The sequence below is a fragment of the Sardina pilchardus genome, chromosome 1 (assembly GCF_963854185.1).
Source record: "Sardina pilchardus chromosome 1, fSarPil1.1, whole genome shotgun sequence".
Lineage (NCBI taxonomy): Eukaryota > Metazoa > Chordata > Actinopteri > Clupeiformes > Clupeidae > Sardina > Sardina pilchardus.
Window position 1 is genome coordinate 14,837,698 of NC_084994.1, and position 25,000 is coordinate 14,862,697.

General features: G+C 41.9%; 1 protein-coding gene across 5 annotated transcripts in view; it reads left to right on the forward strand.

Moving 5' to 3' along the window:
* LOC134082606 (NLR family CARD domain-containing protein 3-like) overlaps nt 1–25,000 on the forward strand; it is a 154,827-nt gene that overhangs the window by 92,065 nt on the left and 37,762 nt on the right. For 3 of the 5 annotated variants that reach the window (XM_062538455.1, XM_062538448.1, XM_062538474.1), the window contains 7 exons: nt 137–250; nt 362–469; nt 4,957–5,048; nt 5,364–7,161; nt 15,004–15,174; nt 21,900–22,073; nt 22,303–22,473. In XM_062538455.1, coding sequence (XP_062394439.1) covers nt 137–250; nt 362–469; nt 4,957–5,048; nt 5,364–7,161; nt 15,004–15,174; nt 21,900–22,073; nt 22,303–22,473 — 2,628 coding nt within the window. The remainder of the gene's footprint in view (nt 1–136; nt 251–361; nt 470–4,956; nt 5,049–5,363; nt 7,162–15,003; nt 15,175–21,899; nt 22,074–22,302; nt 22,474–25,000) is intronic. The other 2 variants (XM_062538464.1, XM_062538442.1) reach the window with 2 other exon arrangements.

Sequence of the window (25,000 nt, forward strand, 5' to 3'; positions counted from 1 at the left end):
TTTTGTGTGAGTGTGTGTGTGTGTGTGTGTGTGTGTGTGTGTGTGTGTGTGTGTGTACGTGCCTATAGCAGTCTATAAATAGCAGTGTAGCTGAATCTAAAGGGTGTGTTGATTTATTGTGTCGTTGTGTAACCAGATCAGAGACACACAGACCTCCATCTCCGGTGCCCAGCTGTGTGTCCATGAAGAGTGATGTGTCCATGCCTAAAGGTCCAGACTTCAGCAATGAACCACCACACTCTGAATCCAAGTGAGTGAGTGTGTGCGTGTGTGTGTAGGTGTCTATACTATAGCAGTCTTTAAAAAGCAGTGTAACTGAATCTAAATGTTGTGTTCATCTATTGTGTCGTTGTGTTACCAGATCAGAGACACACAGACCTCCATCTCCCAGCTGTGTGTCCATGAAGAGTGATTGGTCCATGCCTAAAGGTCCAGACTTCAGCAGTGACCCACCACACTCTGAACCCAAGTGAGTGAGTGCGTGAGTGAGTGTGTACAGTAGGGAAAAAACAATGAACATTTATTTCAGTAAATATATTTTCAGTGAAATCACATTTTGTCTAGACATTCATATTCACTCATCAAATTCACAAATATAAACATATTTATATATAAATTCATATATAACAAGTCCATAAGTAAAGTTATGTGCAAAAAAAAAAAATGAAATGAATTATGATACACAATTGAACACGCTAAGTAAAAGCAGCACACTAAAACAAGGAAATGCACAGAATGCATCACTGAACCCAAGTGTGTGAGTGAGGGGGTGAGGGGGGGAGTTTGTTAAGTGTGACTGCGCATGCCTAGAGGGGGCAGTCGTGTAGAGAGAAGCATTACCAGCGATGTATGTGTGAAGAAGTGTTCCAGTAAAGTTACAAGTTAACCATTTCGTTGTCATTTATCCGAGTTAACAGGAGAGAGAGAGTGAGTGCACGTACGTACGCATAATTATTTACCTCCGCCAAGGAGGTATATGTTTTCATCGGGGACCGGCGTTTGTTTGTCTGTCTGTCTGCTTGTTGTTTGTCTGTCTGTTAGCAAGATAACTCAAAAAGTCATGAATGGATTTCGATGAGATTTTCAGGGAAGGTCAGACATGACCCGAGGAAGAAACCATTACATTTTGGGACTGATACGTAATTCTGTCGCGATTCCAGAGGCATTTATGTATTTAGCTTAGGGGTGTAATGGCATGGTATGGCCACATGGTGGCGATTTGAATAGTTTCGGTTCAAATACATGTATATGACAACCTAGGAAGAGCAATGCAGGCGGAGGTAGCTGCGCTCTCGGAGTCTCTTTCTAGTTTTGGTAATGGATTCATCTGTTGATTGTATTTTTTATTGGTTAACAATTATTGTCCTCTGTGTGCTGCTCCTATTCGTTATGGATTCTGAACTCAAAAGTTGTATTGTTTATTTCACTAAAATGTTCATTCATTGTTTTGATGCTTCAAGAATAACATTCCATGTAAATAAATGTTCATAATTAATGTCACTGCCTAATCATTACAGCCATGCATGTATCTCTAGTTTTCATGTCAAAGTTGGCACACTGAAAAAAGAGGTGTTTTAGATCTCCCGGCTGCTAGACAGTAATGGAGGCACAGGCTGTGCATCTGTAACACACAAGTGATCTTGGTGGTCACGGTACTATGGCCGGAGCACTCACTAGTGCTGGAGTGTGGCAGAGAGGTTTTCTCGTGTACTGGGCAAACACATGGCTGGCTATCTTCTCTAGTTTTCACCAGGCTGAAATGTTAAACCCTGAACCCTCAAAGACTTACCTGACATCTGTTGATGAGGGACAACATCTGTGAACTATTGTTAAATGTAGGCTACAACGCCATTAAAATGTGTTGCAAACGTGTTTCTGTTTCTGTTCAATAATAGTTGTTGACCGATTCTTCTGCATAGATACCCACTTACTGAATCTAGTGAGAGCTTCTGAGGCTTACCGTGAGAAACAAAGTCAGAAATGCATAATTGATGTGGTGGATTCATTCATTCATTCTGCATGCTTGTCCTCTCACCTTTGGCTGTCCTGCCTTCATACACAGCACCCACGCTGCATTGTGGGATATCTGTGGATGTAACACAGCACCCCAGCTGTACAGTGGGATATCTGTGGATGTAACACTGGCTCACCAGGTCTGTGTGTAATGAGCCATAAAGCTGGTGCTGCATAAAACCCAAAACAATACCCAACCCTAGTAATGAGTCTGTGGAGCCATAAAGCTGGTGCTGCATGTGTTACATGTCCATGGTGAGCTGCCTGTGTGTCTCCTGTGGGGGAGAACATGGTGGATGTTCATGTAGTCATGGAGACTGTAGAGCAGCACTGCTGCTGATTTGGATGTGAGGAGATCCAGTAGCCCGTGGTGGTGATGCACACTGGACATGCTTCCTAGACAGAACTGCACTAGATGTCCAATAGGGTCATTCCACGTCAAATCAACCAGAGCCCACGCACTTGCGTCTCAAAAAAATCTGAAAAAAATACCATGTGCACCTATGTTTCCCAGGAGACACTCTGTAAAATGTTTTTGTGCTAAGATCAACACTTTTCAAGTAACAGCCAGTTTTACGGGGGGATGGGGGTGTCAAATTTGTTCTGCCTCTTTTTTTTGTCAAAGTTCACAAGCTCATTGCTCAAGATCTAGAATCTGTAGGAGGCTCAAATTTTGCAGGCTGGTGCATAAATAGGAATAGTATGTAGTAAAATCACCACAAGTAGTCTGGATGATCCTGCATGGTCATAGAAGTCCCTCAAAGTTGATCAAAATTTTGAGTTCTTGGCTGGGCTCTGTTTAGGCCTTCAGAAGACACATTTTTACTCAACATAGGTTCTTGGGTTTTTTTTCTTATTGAGATAAGTAGAAACACTCTCCGAAAAAGCAATGAAGAGAAAAGAAAATCCATCAGGGACTGAACAGCAGACCTCACAAGTTTGAAAAATAAATTTGGATCTCATATTCAGAGCACCCTAACACCTTGTGGGAATATGCAAAGATGTTTTAAATATATTTTTCTATAATCTGCATTACCTCTTCTTTTTAAAAACACAAATTTGACTTGTCTTATGCAAATCTTTCTTTTTCAATTCCCACCCTGAACAAGGGCAAAATGCACCATTGAGATCTATTGAGAGATATGCTTTGTATAGAGTAACCAATGGTGCATTTTGTCCATGTTTAGGGTGGAAAATGAAAAAGAAAGATTTGCATAAGACAAGTCAAATTGGTGTTTTTAAAAAGAAGAGGTAATGCAGATTAAAGAAAAAAATATAAAAAAAATCTTCGGATATTCCCACAAGGTGTTAGGGTGCTCTGAATATGAGATCCAAAATAATTTTTCAAACTTGTGAGGTCTGCTGTTCAGTCCCTGATGGATTTTCTTTTCTCTTCATTGCTTTTCCGGAGAGTGTTTCTACTGATCTCAATAAGGGGGGAAAAATCAAGAGCCTATGTTGAGTAAAACTGTGCGTTCTAAACAGAACAGAGCCCAGCCAAGAACTCCAAAAATATTTTGATCAACTTTGAGGGACTGCTATGACCATGGAGGATCCTCCAGACTACTCGTGGTGATTTGACTGCATACTATTCCTATTTATGCACCAGCCTGCAAAATTTGAGCCTCCTACAGATTCTAGTTCTTGAGCAACGAGCTTGTGAACTTTGACAAAAAAAAGAGGCAGAACAAGTTTGACACCCCCCTCCCCCCGCAAAACTGTCTGTTACTTGAAAAGTATTGATCTTAGCACAAAAACATTTTACAGAGTGTCTCCTGAGTAACATAGGCACGCATGGTATTTTTTTCAGATTTTTTTGAGACGCAAGTGCGTGGGCTCTGGTTGATTTGACGTGGAATGACCCAATAGTCTCTTATGTGTCAGTTTGGCTATGTGCTTTAATGCAGGTCTTCAACCGGGGGTCCGCGTAGGTACTACAGGGGGTCTGCAAAAATATTTCGTCTGAAGCATTTTTTGCTCTTCCAAAACATAAGATTTGTCATAGTTAACATAATGTTCAAAAGAAAATCGCTTCATATTCGTTTTTAAATAACACATTGTAGGCTACCCATGAATCATCAGTTTGGCTATGTGCTTTGAGTCTGAGTCTGAGTCTGGCTGTGTCCAGAAGTCAAGCGTGCACGCTGGATAGTACCTTCTTTCCAGTAGCGTCTTAGTTAGCTTGCTCCTCAGTATGCGTCCCTACCTACATTTGGACAGCACTAACTAGTTGGCGTCACCTGACTCGGGGAGGGGGGTGTGTTGACGATTTGCATGACGTGTGGAGCTTGACCTGCGCTGCGCAATGGATTATGGGATATCTGAGGGCAAAAAAGATGCATCGATGCACGCTTGGAAATCACGGCAAACGAAGTACCCAACTAGTGAGAGCGCTTGACTTTCAGACAGTCTATTCTGACGTAACTTCCGGAAAATGCACACTGCCCAGCGTGCGTACTGATGTTTCAGACACAGCCTCTGATACAAGTTGCTGAGTGGATGATGTGAGGAGCACTTTGTTTATTTTGCCAGCAAGACATTGTTGGATCTCTGCTATCAGTGTCCAGTTGTCCACTACTAAACATATATTTGTGGACACTGTCATGTGTCTGTGTTATCCTAGCAACCAGCATAACAGCCATTTTAATTAGCATAGCAACCACCACATCTAGTCTAGCAACATACCATATTGTTAATCTAGCAGCAGCCATATATGGAATATGAATCTGCATGAACTGTGTACTGTAGCTATCTATGTCAATTTGTTGGGAGTCGCTTTAGATCAAAGTGTCGGCTAAATACCACTCAACTTTGGCTTTAAATGTATACCTTTATGCTTACTGCATCCATTTGGAGACACTGATGCCATGTCTTCCTAACCTAACCATATAGTAATGTTTATATGTATGCTAGCTAACTGACTCCATGTGTATGTGCTTGTAGTGAGTTGACGGCTGATCAGTCGATGGGTGGAGTGCATGAACAGGTACCGAGTGACACCATCACCTGTGAACACAACATCAACAAAAACACAGGTGAAGATCAGGGATGATTACTAGTATAATTAGAAAAATATTGATTATATTGATGGACTATAAAAGGAATTGGGATAATTATTATAGTTCATTTTTGTAATTTTTGGGTTGGGTGAAATTACTCTGAACCATCCCATTAAGTGCATTTTTGTAGAGGAATGAAAACAAGCTGATTTGGAGTGGGGCTACTGATTTACTATGGAAGCCTGTTTCTGCCAGTTGTGTGAACATTACCATGAGCTATGATTGACTAATGATAATACAATCAGAAAATAATTTGCTTTTTCTGCTTATGGCCATCTTAATGCCAAACAGATAACGAGGTCCTGGGGAGAGTTAAAGAGAACCATAAAGCCAGTCTGAAGAGGAGGTTTGAGAACATATCTGAAGGCATCATCAAAGCAGGAGCTGAGATACTCCTTAATGAGATCTACACAGAGCTCTACATTACAGAGGGAGAGAGTGAAGGTGTGAATAAGGAACATGAAGTCTGGCAGGTAGAGTCAGCATCCAGAGAACACACCACAGAAGACAAACCGATCAACTGCAATGAACTCTTCAAGCCCTTACCAGGACAGAAAAAGTGCATTAGAACTGTGATGACCAAAGGTGTTGCTGGCATTGGAAAAACAGTCTCAGTGCAGAAGTTCATTCTTGATTGGACAGATGGTGTAGCTAATCAGGATGTAGATTTCATGTTTCCCCTTCCTTTCCGTGAGCTGAATTTGGTGAGGGGTGAACAATATAGCCTTCACAGACTCCTGCTTGACTTCTACCCTGAGCTGAAGGAGCTGAATGATGGTGAAGAATATAAAGACTGTCGGGTTGTGTTAATCTTTGATGGTTTGGATGAGAGTCGATCGTGTTTTGATGTTCAAAACAATGTGATATCTGATTTAAAACAAATATCATCAGTGGATCTTCTGATGACGAGCCTCATTCAGGGAACTGTGTTTCCCTCTTCACTCATTTGGATAACCTCACGACCAGCAGCAGCCAGTCAAATTCCTGCTCAGTATGTTGACCGGGTAACAGAAATACGAGGATTCAATGACCCACAGAAGGAAGAGTACTTCAGGAAGAAAATTAGTGATGAGAGTCAGGCTAACAGAATTATCTCACACATTAAGGCATCCAGGAGTCTCCACATCATGTGCCACATTCCAGTCTTCTGTTGGATTGCAGCCACTGTACTTCAGCAGATGCTGGAACAAGACAACACCCAGGCAATACCCACAACTCTGACTGAGATGTTCATACACTTCTTGCTCATCCAGACCACCAGAAAGAATCAGAAATATCTGAAAAGACATGAAGCAGATCAGAATAAGCTCTTGAAATCACAAACAGAACTCATTCTAAAGCTATCAGAATTGGCTTTTAAAAATCTAAACAAAGGTAATCTGATATTTTATGAGGAAGACTTGGAAAATTGTGGCATTGATGTTAGCGAAGCCTCAGTGTACTCTGGAATGTGTACTGAGATCTTCAAGGAAGAGTCTGTGTTTCACCAAAGGAAAGTCTACTGCTTTGTGCATCTGAGCATTCAGGAGTTTCTGGCTGCACTTCATGTGTTCATATCATATCAGCAGAGGGATCTTGAGACACTACAAAGTCTTTGTAGTGATATCATTGACTGGAAGATATTACTGTATGGGCTTTTGAAGGAGGTAGTGGAGAAAGCTTTGGACAGCAGGAATGGACACCTGGATCTTTTCCTTCGCTTCCTAATGGGCATCTCTCTGGAGAAAAATCAGACACTTCTGAAAGGTCTACTGAACCACACACACCACACCTCAAAGAGCATTGAGAACATATGTCAGTATATAAAAGAGCTCAACCGTGAAAATCTCTCTCCTGAAAGATGCATCAATCTTTTCCATTGCTTGTTTGAAATGAATGATCATTCCATGCACCAAGAAATTAAAAAATATCTGGAGTCACCAAAGGATTTCAAAGGTCAGTTGTCTCCTGCTCACTGTTCAGCACTGGCCCACATGCTTCTGATGTCTGAGGAGGTGCTGGATGAGCTGATTGATCTGAAGAAATACAACACATCAGATGAGGGACGCAAGAGACTGATCCCAGCTGTGAGGTGTTTCAGAAAAGCACGGTGAGTTCTTGATTAAAATGGAATAGATTCTATTGATGTTACAGTGTGTGGCCAGTGATGGTCTTCATTCCATCCCAGACCTCCTTCATATTGTTCTCCTGCATTTTCTGTTCCACCTTCTTACTGTAATCCTCTTTGGCCTTTTTCAGCCTGATTTTACAGCTACCGTTTAGCAACTTTCAGTGAAGCATTGTAAAGTTGTATGGCCCTGGGTACAAATGACGTCAGGGAGCGTAGTCTCCAACTGATCAAGCTCTTCTGCTGTATGATAGTGCTGTGGAGTGGATGACGGTCATTGTCCAGGATGTTGAGTAGCTTGTTCAGTGTCCAATTGTCTGATACTGAAGTGATGCACTCCAGTTCAGCTCCCACAACAGAGCCTGGTGACTGGTGACTGGCAGCAGAGCAGGCTTAGACCTCCTGAAATCCACCACCATCTCCTTGGTCTTGGCCGTGTTGAGTTTTAGGTGATTGTGTCTGCACCATTGCATGAAGCCTCCACCAGGCTCCTGTATTCCTCCTCCTGCCCATCCCTGATACAACCCACAATTGCAGTATCATCTGAAAACTTCTGCATGTGGCATGACTCCGTGTTGTAGCAGAAGTCAGACGTGTACAGGGTGAACAGGACTGGAGAGAGCACTGTTCCCTGTGGAGCTCCGGTGCTGCTGATTACCGTGTCAGAGAGGCAGTCCTTCAGTCAGAACTGTGGCCGCTCTGTTAGGTAGTCTGCAATCCACACCCATCTGCAGGAGAACCAGTCTCTCCAAGGTCAGGTGTGATGTGAGAGCGACTGACCTGAAGTCATTCAACTCACTTGGATGTGGTTTCTTGGGGACGGGGATGAGACATGATGTCTTCCACAGTGTTGGGACTCTCCCGAGACATAGACTTCCAGTGGCTCTCCCAGTTCAGCAGCACAGGCCTTGAGCAGTCTTGGACACAGTCCGTCAGGCCCGGCTGCTTTCCTGGGATGGAGTTTCTTCAGCTGTCCTCTAACTTGATCTGCCGTGATGGTGAGGGGGGAGGGGAGGAGAAGGGGTGAGGGGCTACCATGAGCCCCTTTCACATTTAGAAACGATACATTAGCGTTTAAGAAATAGCGGGTCCAGGGGATTTCGCAATGTGAAAGGTAGACGTGTTTTGGTCCCGGGGTTGTTTGAAGCCGGTTTCAGAGGCGAGTTATGGGAGGCGTTGCCTAGCAGCACGTCACACGCAATTTGGGAGTGAACAATGACGTTAAGCATGCCTTGGACCTCGGAGATAAACTGATAAACACAACTGTCATGCTAGTGCTACGTGGTTTAGTTTTCAAATGATGGCGGGCCACTTGTTATGTTATTTGAATGCCAAATGAGGTCCTTTTGTCTGTTGAAGTCATATTTTAGCGTGTTGAGCCTGAACAAGTGAACAACTGCTGCTCTGACAGTTAGTTCGTTGGCTAGTTAGCTAGCATTAGGCAAACATTCTAAAAAGACGTGCTGGCAGCAGACGGTTTTGGTAACCTAGCAACAATAAACACTTGACCGAAGTGCTGAGAAAAGGAGGTTCAGGGAACTCTCTGCATAAAAAACGTGATTGTTGGACACAGCCATAGATATATGGCCACAGCAAAGTTGTCTTGTCTCTTGTGTGTTTCCTGTATTTTAACCTCCTGCCTTGTCAAATACGTCATCAGTCACACACCCCTAATAGCGGGGTTGACCTCTGTTCCTTTCATATTCGACACGCCTCGGCAATAATACTACCCCCCGAGACGGGTTCGATTGCCGAGGCGGGTTGACTCCCCACCCCGTGTCGTCAGTGTGAAAGGAACAGCCTTAACGTTAAATTCGGCTGATTTAGCGTTAAATTCGGTGAATGTGAAAGGGGCTATGGTCTTGGTCACCCTGAGGGGGAGGGGAGGAGGAGACATGCTGCACTGAGAATGAGAGGGGAGGTGTGAATTGGGAATTGGCAGTTAAGCCAAAGATAATTAAGGGCGGAGCAAGATACTTCATGAGAAGCCACTTCCTGGAACCCGAATCGCAAGAGGGGGGGTCAAAATCCCCCTTTATGCAGAGCAGAGGCAGCAACTGTTCCATTGAAGTCTATGGACATAGATCAGAATTTCAACTATATGCTAAAATCTCCATTCTCTAGAGTTAGGAATGTGAATTTTGGGCACGGTTTCATGACCCTCAACCCCTTCTGACCACTTCAGGTACCTTTTTAGCATTTTTGAGCATTCCCGTCTGGAGAAAATCGACTTTATATCAGGTGTGCCCCTCTTGTTTATTCTGCTTATTGGCCGGTTGCTACGTACGCTCTACCTTGACAACACATTAGCCAGCCAGCTGAACCAAATCCTGATTTGTGCTAACGACGATCAGATGGCGCTGGGGTAACTTAATGAGAGCAGCGACATATTTCCATTATTCCATTGATGTTTTTATTCAATTCCTTGAAATGTATGCTTTGTGTGTGTTACTTCCATATTAGAACTAATAAATGTAGAGGGCTTGAAAGAGCAGCAAGATTATTTTGGAACATCATCAAGAATTGATAATCGAGTGCTTGATTTTGTACACCTGTGGAAAGGGACCTGATGAATACGTCTGACACGCAATGACGCGCCTCTTTATGCAGAGGAAGTGATCCCCGTTATGCGCCCATAGACATGAACTACGACGACGTATCTTGCTACGCCTTAAGGATCTTTGGTTAAGCTAGCAAGAGTGTCCGGGGGTGGTGGTGGACAGGCCACGTCCATTGAAGCTGGAGCAGCCTTAACGTTAAATTCGGCTGATTTAGCGTTAAATTCGGTGAATGTGAAAGGGGCTATGGTCTTGGTCACCCTGAGGGGGAGGGGAGGAGGAGACATGCTGCACTGAGAATGAGAGGGGAGGTGTGAATTGGGAATTGGCAGTTAAGCTAGCAAGAGTGTCCGGGGGTGGTGGTGGACAGGCCACGTCCATTGAAGCTGGAGCAGGGCAGTCAAACCTGTTATAGAAGTGTAAAAAAGAAAAAAGGATCACCGCACACCATTGGACTACACTTTTAAGCTTTTATTTCTGAGCAACACGTTTCGCCATGCGCTTCCTCAAGCTCAATCTCCAATTCAAGAGAGCTGCTACTCCTCCTCAGGCCAGCGATGGTCTTCATTCCATCCCAGACCTCCTTCATATTGGCCCTTTCCGAAACGGATCCCTACTCACTTCGACTCGGTTAGCGAGTGAACTTCCTTTTCAAGTCCTCTCGTGGGTGCGGAGAACACCTGCATTTGAAGTGTTAGGGGGTTAAAACAGCGCTACGTTTCGGATGCGCTTGAAGGGAGAAGGAAGTTGACGTCATATTCGTTTTCATAGAAATTATGAAGGCAATATATATTAAATCGCCAATTAAGATGTTCTGGACACCCCTGTGTATTAGGATATACATCCCTCTTCTCTCCTTTCATTACTATGAGTGAGGAGTTGCATTTTATGCTTTATTTAACATCAAATTATAAAAGTGCTGTAAATGCGACCTGCACATGTGTTTAAATATTACAGCCTACTTCTGTACGATCTTGCACATTTTACTGAGTATCAAACTAAACATGAGTTGTTACAATGTAGCTTAAATCACGCTTTTGTCTGTAAATGCTGTCATACGGACCAAAAAACTACTGGCAGGGAGATACGCGAGCTGCACGAACACTTGAAAACGGTTGCACCTGCGTTTCAAGACAGCATCCATGCTGACTTGCTCCTGGAGGCGTGGTAGCCCCTCTCCCTAGGCACTTCACTCGACTCAAAATTCGTTTCGGATGATACTTAATGTGGCGGACCCTCGCGTGAACGCGCAAACGAAGTGGAAGTGTGTAGGACTAGGGTTTAGGGGCAGGTTTCGGAAAGGGCCAATGTTCTCCTGCAGCTTCTGTTCCACCTTCTTCCTGTAATCCTCCTTGGCCTCTTTCAGCCTGACTTTACAGCTACTGTTTAGCAACCAAAGTACACAATCAACAGCAGGTATATGTTTTCATAATTCAGTTAAAACTTACCATAAGCAAAGGGGAAACCTGAGCAGGTTGGAAGTGAAGCAGTCAAACTGGCACGCTGGCTGACAAAGTTCTGTAACAAAACGGCTATAGACCTCTGAAGTTCGCCTACAAAAAGGATCCAAAGCTGCCATCTTTGCCCATATAAGGAGATCCGGGAGTTAATTGAAGCTAACTGCCTATGGCAAGTTGCATTATAAGTTAGCTTTGGGGTAGCAAAAATCAAAGTGTGCCGTCTTCACCTGCTGAAGATCACGGTATCCACTAGACGGCAGTGGACAAAACTGTGTAGTGAAAAACGTCTGCATTTCAAATGTCATCATCCCCGCGAGAGTTTAACAGGTGCGATTATTGAAAATCCCCATGTTATTTTCCCATAGAAAAAATCTCAAGATACCGGATCTCCTTATTTGGGCAAAGATGGTGGCTTTTTTGTAGGCGAACTTCAGAGGTCTATTTGGACCATTCCAAATAAGTCCATAGGAGATAGTTTTTACTTTTTTTACTTAGATGTCCGTTTGTTTTTCTTACAGGTTTAACACATAACACATGTTTCACATATAATAAGAAATATTACAATATTGTCCACAGCACATTGTGTTTAATTTGAAATATGTGACGTTCCACGGCAAAACCAGTCGCTTGTCGCAACAGGCGTTTCTGAGAAAAATGGCCATTTATGTCACTTGTGCTAAAATCGTGGATTTTTTTTTGTAAGTGTTTTGAAACAGTGGGAGGTCTACACTGTACGGCCGTGAATACATTTCGCCGAAAAACTGACCTTTTGTAGTCTAAAAACGTGAGTTTGTTGAGGTGAGAAAGTTAGAGGAAGCAGGAAGTTAGAGGCGTCTCGTTTTTGCCGCTTTACGGTAAATGCACTCATCGACAACCACCAAGCCATCCGCGTGCTGTGTCGTTGATACAAGTACCGTAAATCTTGTAATAGCGGCGACCTTACAAAGCGTTCGTGAGTGTTGAGCCGACGGTTAACTTCAAAGGCAGATTTCTCCGTTTTTCTATTGGCATGACAGGATGAACTCAACTCCTTTGAATGTTTATATTTCAGTAATATGACGTTCAATTCATTAGATATAGGTATCGTTTTGAAGGTTGATTATGCCCCTTCCTGAAAACGTAATAACTTTGATTTAGAAAATTTGGACATTGTGACTGATTTCGCCGTGGAAGGTCACATATATGAAACCCCCTCCCAATGGTCTCACCTAGAAGAACACCCACTTGCACCCCACTTAAACGGTTTGACAACATAGAGACAACATTGACATGATAATTGCCATTCGACCATTAAAGAGTCACTTCACCCCATAACTCCACCCACTTCACATTTCTGAAAAAGGCTTTCAAAATGGGCGAGACGTTCTGAAATTTGGAGAGGGAGTGCAGCACTGCTGCAACCAATCAACCATGGTGGTTTCGTGTCAATCTGGGAATGAGTGCTGCAGACATGGCTTATCACAGGTAGGCTAATCAGGGCAGCAGGTGTTGGGGCGTTTCATTCCTAATTTGTACGATCCGGTGACGTAGTGTTGGACGAGAAGTACAGGACTTCGTCAGCATTCCAATAGCATTTTGGTCCAACATGCCATGGCATGTTTCAACCTGTAGAATGCGCGGAGAGCAATATCTCCAATACAAAATCAGACGAAATGTTACTTTTGTCGAGAAACACGATTTTTGTCAATATTAACCCTGGTAATAGTACAGTTCACCACTTGTGAGTATTTTCAATCAATCAACAGCTCAAAAAACATATTTTAGGGTGCAGTGACTCTTTAAATCCAACCATAATACTGTTGATTCAATAACATTTTTTTCAACTTTTCATTCTTTCAGTGGTTGATCCACCATTAATTCAACCATAACCGTAAATCCATTTTGACCAAAACAGACCAAATGTTGACATAACGTCTTTTGGTATCTGGGTAGTTGGGTAGTTTGCATACCAGAAACACACGAAGGCCCTATTTAATGAATTTATACTAATGAATTAACAGTACAGTAAAAAAAAAAACAATACAGAAAGAGCAATAGTTTTGATTGTCACTATGAAGTTTACTGAATGCAAACTTATGCACCACAATGCAATTGTCGCAGCTACCTGGGTCAAATCAGCTGTGAAATTAAATGGCAGACCACACCATAGCTAAAGGTTCAATTAAATACATTTATTTTAACTTTTAAAATGTGAAGTCAGTATAATGTGGAAAAGGAATGTGTAATGCAAAGTATGTCTAGGGGTGATCAAACAAAATGTGTAAAATGCTCTGCAAACTGTAAAGCACAGACCAAAGGGGCGGAGCCCCAACTGACATTAGAAGAAAGAATATGGACAAAAATTGTGTTTCTCGACAAAAGTAACATTTCGTCTGATTTTGTAGTGGAGATATTACTCTCCGCGCATTCTACAGGTTGAAACATGCCATGGCATGTTGGTCCAAAATGCTATAGGAATGCTGACGAAGTCCTGTACTTCTCGTCCAACACTACGTCACCGGGTCGTTACAAATTAGGAATGAAACGCCCCAACACCTGCTACCCTGAGTAGCCATAGACCTCTGAAGTTCGCCTACAAAAAGGATCCAAAGCTGCCATCTTTGCCCATATAAGGAGATCCGGGAGTTAATTGAAGCTAACTGCCTATGGCAAGTTGCATTGTAAGTTAGCTCTGGGGTAGCAAAGATCAAAGTGTGCCGTCTTCACCTACCGAAGATCACAGTATCCACTAGACGGCAGTGGACAAAACTGTGTAGCGAAAAACGTCTGCATTTCCAATGTCATCATCCCCGCGAGAGTTTAACAGGTGCGATAATTGAAAAACCCCATGTTATTTTCCCATAGAAAAAATCTCAAGATACCGGATCTCCTTATTTGGGCAAAGATGGTGGCTTTTTTGTAGGCGAACTTCAGAGGTCTATGTCTGCAGCAGGGGGTCAGGATTTGACTGATTAGCTTCGCCGATTAGCAAAGCACTTCCTCGTCGCCATTTTCCAGAAATACATCATGTCCGGTGCCGTTTTACCTGCGTTTTACTCATGCTGATGGGTGGCTGTTCCACTCTCAGCTCATGCACAAGCTTAGTGTGGGCACGAGCTCTCCTTCTGTACCTTACGTCAATCGGTAACCTGGCACTTAATTGGCTAAGTAAAACGGCACCGGAAACAAGCCCCTTGAAACGCCATGTTGAAGCCTGAAAAAATCGTTCAATTTTGGCACATTTCACTAGCCTAGCATTCCCATTGAAATGAATGGGGGCGGGACTTGTTCACTTTCTCCAGTTCTTATAATACCTCCATGGTCTGCAGCACTCATTCCCAGATTGACACGAAATCACCATGGTTGATTGGTTGCAGCAGTGCTGCACTCCCTCTCCAAATTTCAGAACGTCTCGCCCATTTTGAAAGCCTTTTTCAGAAATGTGAAGTGGGTGGAGTTAAGGAGTGAAGTGACTCTTTAACAAAATGTAATTGTGCTCAGTTTGACTTTTTGACCACACCCAAGCCATGCACTACTTACAGGTACACTGTGTAACATTTTCAGTTGTTTGTAAACAATTCGAAGCATACCTATTGACATAGAAATTGTTATACATCATGTAAGTAGATCGCAAGTTACAGTATGTCTATTGGACTGAGTTCAGGTCCTTGACATAACACTGCCTTGGCATGTAGGTGGTTCACATTTGTCAATTAAAACGTAGACTCTGCTGTAGTAAACTACTTCTGCAATGTTTATGTAACTTGCTACATTATCCCTTTATCAGTAGTGAGTAATAATTTGTCTTTTGTCACATTATCTTACAGACTTGCTGACTGCAAACTCACAGATAAGTCATGTGAGCTTGTGGCCTCAGTTCTGCAGTCTCCAAACTCCCTGATAGAGCTGGACCTGAGTGACAATGACCTGGGAGATTCTGGAGTTCAGCTTCTCTCTAAAGGACTGTCTAGTCCCCACTGCAAACTGCAGACATTAAGGTTGGTGATTGATATTTATTTATGGCCATGTATTTTCTCATAGTTTAAAAGAGCCACATCAACAGAACAGTCAAACAGTCTACCTACATACCACTATGGTGGTGACTAGGGGTGGCACGGTTTTTGAAAAATGCTCCGAACCGTGCGGTTCGCATGTCACGGTTCGGAGTGTGTGTTCGTCGTACGGTCCTACGGTTCAGGCTAGTTATGGCATGCGCAATTGATTCCCATATGTGACGACGTGTTTCCCTTACGTGCGAGAGTAGGAGTATGGTGTTTTGAGTGCTGCGCGCAAGGTTTTAGAAATGGCAAGTGCAAGAGATCATCCCTAGCGTGGTCAAACTGATGCACCTAACCCTGCTCGGGTGGAAGCATGTTCTTCCGCAACTGTAGACTATGCGTGCAACTTTACCAAACAGTAGAAGTAAACTCATTCTCCTTGGCCCGCTCTCGTGTGCGTTCAATGGACACCTGCCCTCGACATGCACAGTAGCCTAATCCAAATAGAACATTCACAATAGTGAACGCAATGTTATGTTGCTAAAATAACGACTAGTCTTCACTTCATGGATGCAGCAACGCACTTGTTTATTTTCTCCAAAACCTCACACAATTAGCGCGCACCTACGGTGGCCTTACAGTGTCAAAAGTGCAACGTAAAACAGGCATCCTAAGTAATAGAATTAGAACTGTAAAAGTATGTATGTATACTGTATTACATGAACACAACACGCAATGACGCATAGAAGACGATTAGCTAAATTACTGTTAAAAACGGTTAGCATCATTAGAAGGCTATTGCATTCAAGTTGACTGACCATCTCAATACCAATGGTTTCAACTCCAAGGCTTAAAAGGGCCTGTCCCAAGGAGAAAAAGTATTAGCTTACCTTGAAACTAAAACACATGTGGGGAAACTGAACAGTCCAACCAGTAGAGTATGATGAGCTTTAGCCTGCTACTTTGTTTACAATATTGTGAGGCTTCAGCCAGACAGCTGAATTTAAGAGGTGGAGTTATAATGAATAGTAGGCTATATAATCTGCATAAAGTTTGCTGTTATGAATATCAGACATGTCAGTATATAGAATGTATAAATAATTACATAATGTGTGTGTGTTTCAAATAAAGACAAGCTTTACATCTTGTTAAAAAATCATTCACACTATATGAAAGGAGAGCGATTAAAAGGCGATGCAATGAAAAATATGGGTGGACGACCTACATTTTGTGCTGGTGCACCATCCCTGCCAAATAAATTAAAAGATTGTTGAAATCATCAATGTCCTCCCTCTTGCTTTATCAAAATCTCAACTGAAGCTTAAAGTTTCCTCAGACAATAATGTGCTTTATGTGAAGTCAAATTCAGTTTGTGCATTATTACATGATAACTATTCTCTAAATACTCTAGCCTAATTGTGGATGATTAAGCTATATGCTGAAATATGTTTCTGGAGTGTTAAAGAGTAAACAGGGTGTCTGCAGGTTTTAACAAGTGCAATTTTAGACTTTTTAAGACCTTTTTTAGACCATCATGGATTAAATTTAAGACCTTCACGAAATATAAAAAAAAGAAATAACAAAGCCAGATTGCGGTCAATTGACATTTGCTCGCACACAGAGAATCAAAAACTTGCTACTGCATCCAGACCTGCAAACCCCTCAGCGTAAAAAAGGTGACAGTGTCCGACAGGGGGGGTTATGTATTATTATTATATATTATATTATTATATTAATATATATAATACATATACATGTATGATGTATGTAAACACAAACATACTCACTTAAATACAGGGGGCATACAGTAAGTAGGCCTGTTTTGACTCCTATTGGCCGGGTTTCCCAAAATTGTTAAGAAGCTCTTAAGTGCTAAGAACTTCTTAGGAGCGTTGTAAGAATGTTTTAAGAACGCTCCTAAGAAGTTCTAAGGACTTAAGAGCTTCTTAACGATTTTGGGAAACCCGGCCATTGTCAATTCCCATAGGTGCAGGAGGATTTTTTTTTATATGATGTTTTTATTTTTAAAGGCCAGCTATTTCATGGATCCAGGATACTATGCATCCTGATAAAGTTCCCTTGGCCTTAGAAATTAAAATAGCCCCACATCATCACATACTCTTCTTCACCATAGCTAGATATTGCATGGTGTTTTTTTCCAGTTAGCCTATTAGTCTGTTTGATGCTCATTGAGCTCAATGCAAATCAATGCACGTCCTGCGTTCTACAGAGGGTGCATTAAACGTTATTTGCACACCTATGACCTAGATCCAATTTGTTGGCCGTAATTTGGCAAACTCGTTGTGAAGTTTAAATGAACGGTCACGTTGCATCCAGGCTGTAGACGTTCAGAACATAACATTGTCGCACATGACGGTGGTTGATTTTAGCAAGTTGGATGGCATATAGGGCAATTGATGTTTCAAAGCTAATGGTTCATAGAAAAGAGAAATAAGTTGATATGTGGTGGAAAGTAGCCTAGTTCTACAAGTCAACATATTTTTAGCGATTTAAACCAAAGATTGTCTAGTTACACCGTCTCTGTTTCGTTTACATCATAACAGGAAATTAACACAAATCAAATGGTAACACTGGAATAAGTGGGATAATGGACTCCACGGCGTTCGGTCCAAGAAATAAATGCACTTAGAAGGGGCCGCTTTACCTCTACGTTCATATTTGTGAACCGAACGCGGTGTCGTCCCTGACATAAATGACTGGCGCGGTAGCCAGGCGTCTTATCCAAACGTCACCTTGGCGCTGTGTTCAAGATTCAACTTGAGCACTGAAGCAAGTGCTAGCCTTCGATTGGCCCAGAGAAGTGTCAATTACAAGAATTAGCCAATAATGTTTAGCAATTCTAGCCCGCATTGCATACAGTTTAAGGGCAGCATTCAACAGCGTGGAAAAGGACGCAAAACAAAACAAAAAAACATTAGTCCTTTGTCGATATTTTGCATTGAAACGTAGGTCTTAAATTACCCAAACTCAATTTTAGTCTTACAGTGCAAATATCTCTATATTTTAGACTTTTTTAGGCCTAAAATCGAAAATGTGTAATTTTAGACTTTTTTAGACTTTTTAAGACCCCGCGGACACCCTGAGTAAAAGAAAAAATAACAACAAGAACCGTACCGAACCGAAAACCGTGACCCTAAACCGTGATACGAACCGAACCGTGGATTTTGTGAACCGTGCCACCCCTAGTGGTGACCTAATTGTGAGTAGCCTGGCTAACACCAAACCAGAGAGAATGGCTCTGGATTCTCTCAGTTCATTTTCAAGAGTCTGACCTGTGCTGAAAACTAATGTTGGTTCATTAAACTCTTACAAAATCCTCTTGTGAGTACAGCAAGTAAGTAAAACTTTATTGTAAACGAAGGATTCAAATGCAATTGTTTACTAATTTCCAATGAAAATACACATCTGCATTGTGTAATACTGATGCCATCATCACAGCCATTGATTGTGTACAAAGCAGTATCCGTCCTGCTCTGTCCTTCATGGTGTAAAGTCACATGCGTGATTATTGGTTCCTGGGTTTTGGGTGTGTGGAAATGGGCTTGAATGGAGGGGTGGTCTGATGAACCTGACAGGGAAAATTCAAATGAGCTCTCAGATTTGTCTGGGATCCCAGGCCTACTTGTGAGCCGATGTCTGAGAGAGTGAAAAGGAGAATTTAAAGACATCATGGCATTATTTACAACTCGCATCATTGCCGTCATGACAGGCAATATTTTATGTAAATGGAATATTTAGTCTTTTCATTTTTAGACATTTACAAAACACTCCAAATATCTGCTTTTTTGTGCCGTATTAGATGTGTGTATAGATTGATGAGTACAAAAACAAATAATTGAATCCATTTTAAGAAGAGTCTGAAGCATAACAAAATTTGTAATAATTGATAGAACTTGGCTAGATATCAGCATTCTACATAAAGATGTTCATATTTATGTTTAATGTCAACTAAAGCCCTCAATATAGGAAAAATCTCACACTCCATTCAATATGACTAGCTTCCTTAGTTTGGTGATGATGGTTAGACCTCCTGTTAACCATAGCAACTCTTGACATCTGAACATCTAAACAGTTTCATCACAGCCATTATACTGTACCTGTGTTCAGTTTTGACTTTTTGACTACACTCAAACCCTATGTAACTGGTTTTGCCAAATATGATGCATGAGTGAAATGTTAAGCACCCACAAGTGCCTTTAAATTAAGTGATTGCCCAAGCCCATGCTCTATCCATGCTCTATACTCGTATCCATGCACTATGTAGGCTGGGTAAACCCTGCCTGATCTGCCGGCAATTTGGATTTTTCCCAGCAGCTCAGACTGGAAACCTGCACATCTGTCTCTCCTGCTTCCTGCACATCTTCTGGGTCCGATCACAAACTAGCTTATTCAAAAGGCACACCCAGATCATTGGTCTGATTGGTTGAAGGACTATCCAAGCATATGGAGTCATTTGAACTATGCCGTTGATCATGCCTCTTGTGCAGTAGAAATAAAGTGCAGACTCCCCAGACAAGATTGACCTTAGTATGGTGATAGCCAGACTATCACTATGCTCTTTACCAGTAAAACATTAAAAGTATTTATAACAAATGTCACTTCAATTGAATGTAAGTTCAAATCAGATACACTATAACAAGTTATACAAACTTGACGTTTTATAGCAAAAACACTATGACAAGTTTACGGAAGAGCAATAGGGCCACGGAGTAAAATATTTATTCTAAATCTCTGAGAAAAAAGTCGAAATTTTCAAGAAAAGAAGTCGAAAATTTAAAAAGTTTTGAGGAAAAAAAGTCAAAAGTTTCGAGAAAAAAAGTCTACATTTTCGAGAAAAAAGTCAGAAATCTGTAGACGGCGGTAAAGGTTATAATTGAGATATTATAGTGGCAATTGCCCAGTGACAAGTGGCGCAACGCTAGGGTGTTCGTCTAACACTCAGGAGGCCGGGGTTCGAGTCCCATCATGATCCAGGATCTTCAGCGTACATGATGACTAATTCCCATGGTCACTTTTCAACAACGATTTTTCGTTAATGGTTTTTAATAACAAACTATCTGAAATAAACAGATGAATAGACAAACATTTTGAAATAAAGACAAATAAGCAGTCCAACAGATTGTCACAAACGATTGGGCAGGCAAATCTTTCTTTTAGGTCTATGAGGCAAATCTCCCCTCTTCCTGCTACTATTACGCGCGTGCGCAGAACAGATCACAGTCCCAGAATGGACTTGTCCTTGATGTCAAGCCTCGCCTTCCATGTCGCCTTCCCGCGGGCCGGAGCGAGCTGTACTTGAACGATATCCCTGCATCTGTCCGCATGCAGTTTCTCCTGCACGAAGGCTATCGCATTGTCTATGTCCGTCCGACTGATTTCGCCTCCTACAGTCCAAGTTCACGACACCGCCTCTTCAAGGTCCGGATAGAAATCACAATAGGGCCTAGCCTGCTGTAAATCTGTGCTAAGACTGCAGATCTTTGCTAGTTAATTCAATCTCGAAATGAAATGTATTTAAATTGTCCATTACAGCAGCACTAGGAGACGAAGTTCCACGTATGGCAGGAACTGAACCCCGGTCGTATGATTATTAACCGAGAGCGCTAGCGTTGCGCCACTTGACACTGAATACTCAATTGGACAATATCCCAACTTTAAACTTTGTAGCCGCCTTCTACAGATTTCTGACTTTTTTCTCGAAAATTTCGACTTTTTTTCTCAAAAACTTTGACTTTTTTTCTCAAAACTTTTGACTTCATTTCTCAATACTTTCGACTTTTTACATTTTCGACTTTTTTCTCGAAAATTTTGACTTTTTTTCTCAAACATTTTGACTTTTTTTCTCAGAGATTTAGAATAAATATTTCACTCCGTGGCCCTATTGCTCTTCCGTACAAGTTAGATGTCAGTTGAAAAAATAATTAAACAATCACAAATACTGTACATGAGATAAAGCGAGAGAGAGAGAGAAAGAGAGAGTTCCTCCAGAAGAGTGAGCAGGGCAGAGCCTAGCCAGCCAAAGACGAAGAGAGTAAATAGAAGAGAGAGAAGAATCCTTATTCTTTCCCTTAAATATCCAAATCAACTAACAGTATAGACGGCATTCACATCTTGTCTGAGAGCAGGGGTTGTGGGCACAACTCTTCAGACTGGGCATTAATTATTCCAGGAAATGGATTTGAATGGATGGGTGGTCAGATGGATCTGCCAGGGAAAATTCAAATGTGCTCTCAGATTGAAATGGGTTCCCAAGCCAACATGTGAGCCTCTTTTCTGAGAGAGTGAAAAGGCTAATGTGACTTTTTACACCTTTTCTCACTGCTGTTATGAATCAGAACGTAATGCAAAAATGACAATTGTCTCATTTTAAATATCATACAAAATTATGAACAAAGAGGCCTGAAGGCTACATCATTAAGCAGTTTAATGAGTCTAATCTATCATTTAATCCTGGGGGAAACCTGAAATGCTAGAGATGGACTCAAGTCTCATTTGGTTCTGTTTGAGTACTGAATCCTGGAGGTTTACTGAACTCCCTTGATAGGATTAATACAGTTCATCATCTCTCTCTCTCTCTCCCTCTCCCTCTCTCTCTCTCTCTCTCTCTCTCTCTCTCTCTCTCTCTCTCTCTCTCTCTCTCTCTCTCTCTCTCTCTCTCTCTCTCTCTCTCTCTCTCCCTCTCTCTATCGCTCTCTCTCTCAAAGGCTCTGCAAGTGTGGTTTCTCAAGTGAAGGATATGTTTGTCTTGCTCTGGCCCTGATGGTAAACCCCTCCTGTGTGAAAGAGCTGGATGTGAGCAACAATCATCCTGGAGAATCAGCACAGAAGCTGTTATCTGCTACAATGGAGAATCCTCACCGCAAAGTTGGAGCCCTGCAGTATGTACTCTGGAAACAGAAAACTTCAGTTGCATTCCTAGTTTCACAACTGTTTTGTTTTCCTGAGACAGTTTTGTCCACACAGAAAAAGTAACAATAGACGGAGTTTACAGGTTCAACACATGATAAGTTGAAGTTGGAGAGAACATGTTAATGTGAAGATTCCCCTACACATCCCTTCTTTATCATTAATGACTAATCATTTATATTTTGTCACACTGTCGTACAGACTTGCTGGCTGCAAACTCACATTTAAGTCCTGTGAGCTTGTGGCCTCAGTTCTGCAGTCTCCAAACTCCTTGATCAAGCTGGACCTGAATACCAATGACCTGGGAGATTCTGGAGCTCAGCTTCTCTCTAAAGGACTGTCTAGTCCCCAGTGCAGGCTGCAGACATTAAGGTTGGTGTTAGCTTATTTGTATTACATTGTGTCATATTGTCACAAAGTGACTAATGTTGAAGTAGAATCCAGACTGCAGTGTGGGCATTCAAAATGAACGTAACCAATTTATTGTAAGATTTTTAGTACACTGAGGATCACAAACGACTGGAATATTACTTACTGTACACGTGGATATATGAATATTGTATACTGAGCAAAACAAACCCAATATATTAGTTTATATTAGAGTCAGGCTAGCATGCATGAGTGCCCTTGTAATTGATATACTGTATGCTTAGCTTTTTCACTAGGAGCGCCGGTGCTCCTAAATTGCATTGCATTCTTCACATTTTTAGCTACATTTTCATGTAACAGATCAGCATTTTTGTGTCTGTGAATCTTTAGTAAATTGCATTACAATTACCGTTGGGTCCCTTCTCGTTGGCCACCTTCATTATCACCTGGCTCGCCTCAGCTATTCTATGTGTCCAGTTACTGTCTCTGTTCTTATTCTTGGATTTTGTGAAATTGATTTTAGATTCACAATTACTGTGGAGCCCTCCTCGTCTTCATTATTGCCTGGCTCACCTCAGCTTCGCTCCTTTGTCTTCATTGAAAATCCTGGTAGAATTAAGCAAATGGAGAGTGAAAGGGTTGAAATCCATACTCACATGTGTGCGCTCTTTTTATTTTTTTTCTACTTGCGCAATCTATTTTTAGGCACATATGCGAGTAAAATGCTCACACTGTATAGCCCTGGCAAGACACTTTGGAAAAAGTGTCTGCTAAATTAATTAATGTAAATTAAATGTAAATGTAACTGAGTTGAACTAGAAGAAGATCTAAGACGCAATGTTTATTGTTTGTTCAGAAATTATAAAATCCATACCAGTTAGCACTTCACCTCTACATTGAGCTCATAGGCAACAGCTCTGTTGCACATTCCTGCAGTCAGCACACCAATTGCATGCTCCCCAAACTTCATCAGTAGCCTCGTTACATGGACAACTAGAAAAACACTCAGAGAGTGCAGACCTCTGACTGTATAGACCTCTGAAGTTCGCCTACAAAAAAGCTACCATCTTTGCCCATATATGGAGTTACGGTATCTGACGATTTTTCCTATGGGAAATTAACATGGGGATTTTGAATTATCACACCTGTTAAACTCTCGCGGGGATGACAAAATCGGAAATTCAGGTGTTTTCCTGAACACACTTTTGTCCTCTGCCTTCGAGAGTAATATGTGATCTCCAGTACGCGAAGGCGCCAGACTTTGATTTTCGCTACCCCAGAGCTAACTTGCAATGCAACTTGCCATTAAGTTAGTTAGCCAGTTAGCTCTGGGGTAGCAAAAATCAAAGTGTGCCGACTTCACGTACCGGAGATCAGAGAATGCACAAGAAGGCAGAGGACAAAAGTGTGTTCAGGAAAACGTCTTTATTTAAGACTATATCGTCCCCGCGTGAGTTTAACAGGTGCGATAATTCAAAATCCCCATGTTATTTTCCCATAGGAAAAATCGCCAGATACCGAATCTCAAAGATGGCAGCTTTTTTGTAGGCGAACTTCAGAGGTCTATTGTTCTTCCTAGGTTGTCATACATTTGAACCTAAACTATTCAGATCGTGACCATGTGGTCATACCATGCCATTACACCGCTCCGAAATCCATCCATTACTTTTTGAGTTATCTTGCTAACAAACAGACAGACAGACAGACAGACAAGCGAACAAACAAACCCCGATGAAAACAAACCTCCTTGGCGGAGGTAATGAGGTGACAACTCGTGGAATTTGGCACACACATCATTTAGTACAATGAACACACAGAGATATAGTTATATAGACATAGTTATAAAAAGAAAATACATATCAATTTATCAGTTACGGGTGCAGCCATCTTTGTTTGTGGAGTCATGCGGTTTATCCTCGTTCTGGCCCTTTCCGAAACGTGCCCCTTAAACCTAGCCCTACACACTTCCACTTCGTTTGCGCGTTCACGCGAGGGTCCGCCACATTGAGTATCATCCGAAACAAATTCAAAATGTGAAAGATCGTACAGAGGTTGGCTGTAATATTTAAACACATGTGCAGGTCGCATTTACAGCACTTTTATAATTTGATGTTAAATAAAGCATAAAATGCATCTCCTCACTCATAGTAATGAAATGAAAGAAGAGGGATGTATATATATCCTAATACACAGGGGTGTCCAGAACATCTTTATTGGCGATTTTATAAATATTGCCTTCATAATTTCTATGAAAACAAATATGACGTCAATTTCCTTCTCCCTTCAAGCGCATCCGAAATGAAACGCTGTTTTAACCCCTACCCCTTCAATGCGAGTGTTCTCCACACCCACAAGTGTGACTTGAAAACCGAGTCGAAGTGAGTAGGGACTCCGTTTCGGAAATGGCCTCTCATCAGTTACGGGCGCTGCCATCTTTGTTTGTGGAGTCATGCAGTTTATCCTCGTTCTCCTCAGTTACGGGCGCTGCCATCTTTGTTTGTGGAGTCATGCGGTTTATCCTCGTTCTCCT